Raw genomic sequence first — 7,364 nt, 5'->3', positions numbered from 1 at the left:
GCTTCCTTATCCTTCGTTTTTTGACACGGTAAAATATGACAAAAAATAGGACCAAGAGAAGGAAAATTGGAGCAAAGCATGCTCCTATTATGAGAACAGTGTCTTTCGGAGCTGGAATCGATTCATTCGTAGGTAAGAGCATCGTAGAGGGTGAAGTACTATTTGAGACATTCCATGCATTGTAATCAAGTCCCTCAACAGTGGACAGCGTTGTTGTTGGTGAAAGAGCGGTCTTTGAAGCGTTCTGTGCTCCAATATCAAGTCCCTCAACAGTAGACAGCGTTGTTGTTGGTGAAAGAGCGGCCTTTGAAGCGTTCTGTGCATCGTAATCAAGTCCTTCAAAGACTATAGCCCCATTACAGTGTGTCTCTTTTATATTAGAAAAGTCTCTCTCGCATTCCAATCTAAACCAAGTTGGTTTTTTAATTCCGCTTTTTTTGGCACCTCTTCTCACAACACAATCACTCATTCCACTTGGTAAATTATTACGACAATTTACCTTATAACGAACCGCATCTTCATATCTTAACTCAGATAAAGGAGTTCCGCTGTCACATTTTATGCTGTTCAAGCCTTCCGTCCATTTGCAATTAATTTCAAGTGCAGGTTTTTGAGAAGCGTTCAACGTCTTACTCGATGGTTGTTCGGTAGCAAAGTGCCCCTTACATTTTTGGTGACTCCGTGACTTAAAATCACACTCCAATCCCAATCCGGTCACACCATCCAAACTGTTTTCTTCCACATATTGCTTTGCAGCACATCTTATTCCCTGATCAATATGCTTGCAATCCACATCGAAGTTGATCACTTTACTGGTATCATATTTTGTGTCAGCCTTCGATTCACATGTTAGCCTATTCTCCAAAATTTCACAGTTCATTCCAAACAAATTTCCAACACTGCCATCCATGGCTGCTTTATGAACACGCTGTCGATTAGCTCGTAGCAACTTTTTAGCACCAGGCTCTCCCCTGCTACCGCTTCCAATAACCATATCATTACCAAAAATATCATTTTGTGCCATTATAAATTATTGTAAAGATGCTTTCATAGCTTAAATACTTTTAATCACATGTTTAATTAACCAACATGATGTTATTGTACGTGTTCATCAAGAAAATTGGTGGATATTTTAGGTTAATATTTTTTATGGAGAAGAGCATTCATATAAATGCGTACTTCTCGTGTTTAGTGAGCTTGTTACAGTTTGTATTGATAAATAAACTAATTCTCGTTTCTTAATGTACACGTCCTGAGGCACAAACACAGGCAATAAGTCACTATTTCATCCTTTCGTACTATTCTGATGCGATTACTGATCCAATCATTAATTCTCTGCTACTATAAATCGTTATTACCATATAATTAGATTAATTACCGTTCGCTTCTTTGTGGCTTGAAGCGAAGTACACTGGCAAGAAGCTTTACGGCACCAACTTGGCACGCGAATGACACAAATCAGAACATCTATCAGCATAGGAAGAGAGCGGTTCTGCGGTCTTGTCCATACCACCGAATATATCAAGTACCGTTGAAATGTGCACAATCGGCAGGGAGCTGCTCTGTTTATCGCAGCAATGTACTAAAAAACTTGGCAAATCAGATTAAATTTATTGAGTGTGCTCTTAGAACACGTTAGTGCTGAGCGTATGCTTTTGACCTACTGCGGTGTTCTTACCTTCTATTCTGGATTCAAATACTTTTGGTGCAGTTATCCCATGTACAATCCACGTTTCTTACTTTGAAATCTTCTTTGATTACGAGGCCCGTTCGTAAAAACTTGTACAATTCTTTCGTAGGAACTGTTTAGGTTCGATCAGAGTTACTCATTTACCTGCAGGTAAGGCACCACCTACATTTGTTTACTTCCCTTATTCATTCTTTCAAATCGCCGTTCTACCTTGTTTCCGGTCACTTTCGTTCGTTCTGCTCTTCAAACCAAGATAGAAAATTGATTTTTAATCACAACCGTGTCTTTAACACATTCCATGATGGTGTTAAACCACCGCAAGCAGAGAGCCCGCGTATCGTACTATCACGCACATTTGTGCACCGTGGAACGGTAGCACTTAGGAGTGAGAAAATGCGGCATCAACATCTGCTAAAATTTCTGATGCTAACACTTCCTCACCCAAGACCGTTAAACTTGGTGTACTCCTACGCAAGAAAGTGTTTGCGAATCAGTGTTTTAGCACTGCTACTTCATGTTTAAGTGTGTGCATCCACGGTTATGGTGGGATAGTGCACTTTTTCTGGCACTCTTATCAAAGCATTTTGTTAAAATACCACACATACTGCGAAGATCGGCTTTAACAAAGTGTTGTACAGCACCATTTCAACTTTCCATGTTGCTTGTCGTTTACAAATTGATATTTCTGCGGATAATTCGCCTTTATTGTTGAAGTAATCTGTGCCTCATGTTTTTCATGAAAATCGTTTGATTGCCGCGTTGCAAATCTCTCAGAACACGTGCTGAACGATCCGCCCACATCATCACAAATTTGATGTGCCCTTTAATATGACGGAGGATGAGCTGTTTGTCTTGCTTGCATCGGTGAGTGCTGCTCCAACGCTTGAAAAGCTGCAGGACATCGAATTTATACTTCTGGATCAAAGCGATTTACGTCCATTTGTTCATAAATACGATGTTCACCTCATAAGCAACTTCCTGAAATGTCCCATTCTGTTTGACCTTGCATTGGAAATTCTCATTCTGTGCTTAGATGAGGATTGTGTGTCCCAGTACACGAACAAAAGGAAATTGTTCCTCTTGACCGACCAGCTGTACATGAACAGAAATGTTAGGATTATAGCAGCAGTTACACGAATACTGGTGTTGAGCAGCGAGTGCGTGCGTATGAATGTTGTTGGCACGCTTGAGAGTTTGGGTTTCTTTAGGATTATGGTCGCGCTAGCATGCAAGGAGGGCGCTCAGTTGATGGACTCATTGTTTGTGTGTGAAGGAACGATGAATTATACGGAGGATGAAGTGCGTAGGATTAGAATGCTGTTTAACAGCGATGCTGGAGGCGGTTCTTTACAAACATACGAAGAGAACGCATCATACGTATTGGACATTGGTGCGGCAGGCGGTAGTTGCACACACGGTAATAAAAATGGGTTGACATGTGAAACTGAGCCTGGAATATTACCTGGGCATTTTAACGGAGAGAAGATATCACAGGACGGTGCAACACGCGAACCAGAACTAAGAACGCTACCAGAGCGAAATAAGGAGAAAGGAGGTATCGCACACCTTGGAAAACATCCTTTTGATGTTAAAAGGAAGTACTTCGACACCAAAACATATTTCAAGGAGAAAGAGTATTTTAAAAGATCGATAAGAAAAACTCATAAATACAGTTTGGTGCTACTTAAGATTCTATCAGTTTTTATGAACAATCTCCGGTACTTCATATCGTATCTACCCTGCAGAGCAATTGATTTTATGGTTAGGCTGAATGAGCGTGTGATAAACAACAGAGCAATCATGGTAACACTCAAAGCTATGTTGATTCCGTACAAGGAGAATGTTCTTGAACGGTTTCTTGAGGAGCACGACTGCATACACGTTCTGATTTGTGTGATTGATAGGAATATGGTCATGAGAAAAGATGTTCTGTCCAAATTGAAAGTGATAAAGAGTAGCGGTGCAATTTTCTACAAGCTGATCGATGATTTGGAGGTTTTGGAGCAGATACGTGGGAAGGAATGGAATGAGGTGTTCTTTTCGTTTTTGACTGACGAGTGCGAGCATGTGCAGCATTGCACCGAATGGAGCAGTGTGAAAGCGACCAATGGCATAGCTGAGTCATCGAATGCCTGCTTAGTTCATTGTAAGAAATACCAAACTCTGGTTTTATTATCAAAACTGCCTTTGATCTTTAAAATATCCAAGTTGATGGTTGTAAATCACTGGAAGGCCGTGCTATGCAACCATGTTTGTGTTGGCACGGCTTGTCCAGATTTTTATCAGCGAGAGTTTCTGAACCATCTCCGGAGTAATTACCTTAACTTTGCGCGTGTCCTGTTTTCAGAAGTAAAAATACGAGAAAGAGAACGGAATACGGCTAAGAACGACAGCGCAGAGGATTATTGGAGGGCAGAACAGGAATTGAACGCCTCTTTGGTTGAAGAGGGCAACGATGCGTACATAGGAAGTGAAAATTTTATGAGCCAGGATAAAAATGTGAGCTAGTGCTTGTACCACTTCTATTGCAGTGTACACGCTGTTTGAGAATGAGCATTGTTCTATGCTCAGGGAATAGAAGGACGCGTAGGTTAAAGAGGAGTGATTAAATTACATTTACTTACTCTTTCAGCTGTTCCTCTCACGTAACGATGATTTGTACGGTAAATTGCTTGTTCTTCTGGTTCATCAGATTTTGATGTGCTGAGATGCATTTTCGTTCCACATAGCACAAGCAATTTAGGAACAATTTCTAGCGCAAGGGAGTTGTTCAGCAACAATGACTGGTGGTTAATCTTGTTACTATTTGTTGCACATTCTTAATCTTTTAATTATAACGTGTTAAAGCCTTCTTCCATCCCTCCTCTGATAACACAGCGGTATGAACGTAAAATTATGTGTGATTCTACCACAATCTACGATAATCCCACGTACAACGCCCTTCCTGAACCGTTCATCCAAATTCATTTACCTGCTACTCCTCCGTCAATTTGATGGCCTATCGCTCTGTCAATTGCCAAACCAAGGCGGTATGTGGTGTATTTATAACAAGCTAAGAATAATTTACTTGGTAATTAGAACATGCCTGGCAGGGCTTCTTCAACCAATCGTACCACACAATCTCTGAGATCATCGCAAATCAACATGTCTTGCAGTTCAGGTGTAGCAAAGCATCAAAAGCTGTGCTGCCTTGCGCACAACGACAGGTAAGACAAGCAGCATGTTCTATCTACACGTATTTGAGAGCTGTGTCTGGCGTACATCTGCTACGTAGCGGGTGGTGCGTGCAAATCCTTCAGATTTAGATACGTGTAATGCTTTGTTTCGTTAGAGAGTGCATCAGGGTGTGTGTATCCGTTGATAATGCCAAACCGTTTCACACTCCTTGCTGATGACCGGGCCTGTGGTTTGCCCACGAATGTTACCGTTGAACATAGCGTTCACCAAATGCGTACCACGTACTCACCGGTGTGCCATTCTTCGCACATGATGGTGCATACTTTGACCACGGCATGTTTTTGAAGGTTTGTTGGATTGCCATCGCACAACGGCACGCAAAGAAACACTCCCAGCACTGAGTGTCTGCTATAGACTTGTGCTATAGACCGTAGCATTTATCTTGTCCACCATAGCCATGCCCTTCATGTCAGCATCGGATGAGGAGAGCGCTGTAACCATCAGTTCAGAACTTGGCGATGAACCTGCTGTTGATTACAAAATACACAAATTAAATGGCAAAAGCGTAGACGAAATTGGATATTTAACGAATAAAATGGAGATTGTGGACGAGGAAGGACTCTCCGATATGATGAACAACGTTACGTTGATATCTGCTGATGAAACGGTCCTAGCAATTTTTATTACTCTGGATGTAACGGAAGCAAGGCAGGCATTACATAGCTCGATAGTTAAAGCAATGGACAAGCTCGGGCTGGTGCCTGGTAACACGAGCGTAATTATCTCGGAACGTGTTATGAATCTTCCTGTAAACGAGATTTATCGTGCTTATGGCCAAGTGCTCGCCGAGCACTCTGATTATGTTTTCATTTCAAGGTTTAGAAATGTTAGCGGAAAGGACCTCAACGATTTGATCGTAGATTTTCCTGAGATGAAGCCCAAGGAGTTGAAAAAGCTTCCCTGCAATACGGAAGAGCTGTTTTTGATAGACCTGTGTGAAAAATGCGAGGTTGTAGATGCTAAGGGTGCACATTACCGGGTGATGCACGTCAAGGAGAGCGGAATCAGGAACTTTCTTACGAAGTTGAGCAATGAAATCGAGTAAAACGTATTTATTGGTAAGTATGGGGTCATCAGAAAAGATTGCACCTGCCATTTAGTTTCTTTCTATTCGGCCGTACGATTGCATCTGCCATTTAGTTTCTTTCTATTCGGCCGTACGATTGCACACCGTAACTTTTAATGCTTTCTTCTCCCCTGTCAATGCCTCGACTTAACAATGTTTCACCAGTTTTCTCCTTGATGAACATCACAGTCTAAATAATTTTATGTGGGCCAAATCATAGAACAGTCCCGTGAACATTACCAAGGATGCTCACTACCATTTTACGGTACATAGAACGGACACTGCTGTAGAATAATCTGTTTTGCTATTTATAGTACAAAAAATCATCACCATCGGTTTGTCCAAAGAAAAGCACCAGTATGTCATTGTATCTGTGAACGAGCAGTGTTCATTCATTTCTATTCTTATCTTTATCCTTAGATATGGTGCAACTTCTGAGGCATAAAGATTGCCTTCTTGCATTAGAACAGGGCCCGTATCCGTGTGTAAAGCAGGTACCACCAAGTACCGCTGCATAAAATACGCTACCGATACCAACATTAAATAAAACCTCTTCCTGAACTAACCCTCGCTATCACAGCAGTTCATACGTGCAGATCAATAGCTGTTCGCTCCAGGACCGTGGTATTAGTTGAACTTAATAATTGCACTCTTTTCTGGCCCTGTTATGGCAAAGGCAGCAGCAAAAAAAACGAAGAAATTGGCATTCAAGAACGCCAAAAAATCGTACATAACGAAGGATAATAAAACCAGAGGCATAAAATTCTTGACGAAGAAGCTGAAAGAAAATGAGCCGGAGTTTTTTACGCTCATCAACCGAGTTAGTGTGAGACCAAAAATGAAATTGTGTGATATAACAGGCCTGCCAGCAAATTATACGTGTCCAAAGACTCGGCTTAATTACTTTGATAAGGACGTATATTACCATCTGCTGGAGATGAACACCGATACGATCAAGTCTGTTCTGGCAGTCAAGAATTTTGGAATGAACCTCTCTACATTCAAGTAAAATTCATGTATTTGGTGCTGTACGCACAGCTGAAGTTGTTGTGATCTGCAGAGTTGTGCTGTAACTCTCTGTCTTTTCTGAATACCAGTACTTTGTGTTGTGCTATTACATGCCGAGTACGAGCGTATTTTTGTTCTCACTCCTGCTTTACCATCAATTATGCTGGTAATGCCAAATTCATTCCTTTTTATTGCTACGATGGAGTAACTGCCAAGCTTTTATACCAAAATATTTCTCTTTCAAATATTAAGACCATTTGTTACGCCACCTGCCACGTATTTAGAGCTAATCTCGGTGTGGCAGGAATATAATAAGAAGTGTTATGAGACATACCCGTAAATCAAATGGCATATACAATTTTA

At 41.1% G+C, this 7,364-nt stretch overlaps 4 protein-coding genes across 4 annotated transcripts; 3 read left to right on the top strand and 1 right to left on the bottom strand.

The window, feature by feature from the left end:
• On the bottom strand, window positions 1-1,024 carry VCUG_02625 (uncharacterized protein; the record flags this gene model as incomplete). Its single annotated transcript, XM_008077442.1, has 1 exon — window positions 1-1,024. A coding segment is annotated over one exon (1,024 nt), but the record flags the coding sequence as incomplete, so codon positions are not given.
• Window positions 1,025-2,307: 1,283 nt separating this feature from the next.
• On the top strand, window positions 2,308-4,292 carry VCUG_02624 (uncharacterized protein). Its single transcript, XM_008077441.1, has one exon. The coding sequence runs from the start codon at window positions 2,519-2,521 to the stop codon at window positions 4,196-4,198; it is 1,680 nt and encodes a 559-aa protein (XP_008075632.1). The 5' UTR covers window positions 2,308-2,518; the 3' UTR covers window positions 4,199-4,292.
• A 1,041-nt stretch (window positions 4,293-5,333) lies between these two features.
• On the top strand, window positions 5,334-5,989 carry VCUG_02623 (uncharacterized protein; the record flags this gene model as incomplete). The annotated part of the gene is made up of 1 exon (XM_008077440.1): window positions 5,334-5,989. One exon carries the CDS (start codon window positions 5,334-5,336, stop codon window positions 5,970-5,972), a length of 639 nt encoding a protein of 212 aa, XP_008075631.1. The 3' UTR covers window positions 5,973-5,989.
• A 594-nt stretch (window positions 5,990-6,583) lies between these two features.
• Window positions 6,584-7,364, top strand: VCUG_02622 (uncharacterized protein). Its single transcript, XM_008077439.1, has one exon. The coding sequence runs from the start codon at window positions 6,661-6,663 to the stop codon at window positions 7,000-7,002; it is 342 nt and encodes a 113-aa protein (XP_008075630.1). The 5' UTR covers window positions 6,584-6,660; the 3' UTR covers window positions 7,003-7,364.

The sequence above is a fragment of the Vavraia culicis genome (assembly GCF_000192795.1).
Source record: "Vavraia culicis subsp. floridensis unplaced genomic scaffold supercont1.88, whole genome shotgun sequence".
NCBI classification, from domain to species: Eukaryota; Fungi; Microsporidia; family Pleistophoridae; genus Vavraia; species Vavraia culicis.
This window is presented reverse-complemented; position numbering and strand designations above follow the sequence as displayed.

Coding starts and splice junctions, on each gene's coding strand:
- VCUG_02624 (XM_008077441.1), top strand. CDS start 2,519: ATGACGGAGGATGAGCTGTTTGTCTTGCTTGCATCGGTGAGTGCTGCT.
- VCUG_02622 (XM_008077439.1), top strand. CDS start 6,661: ATGGCAAAGGCAGCAGCAAAAAAAACGAAGAAATTGGCATTCAAGAAC.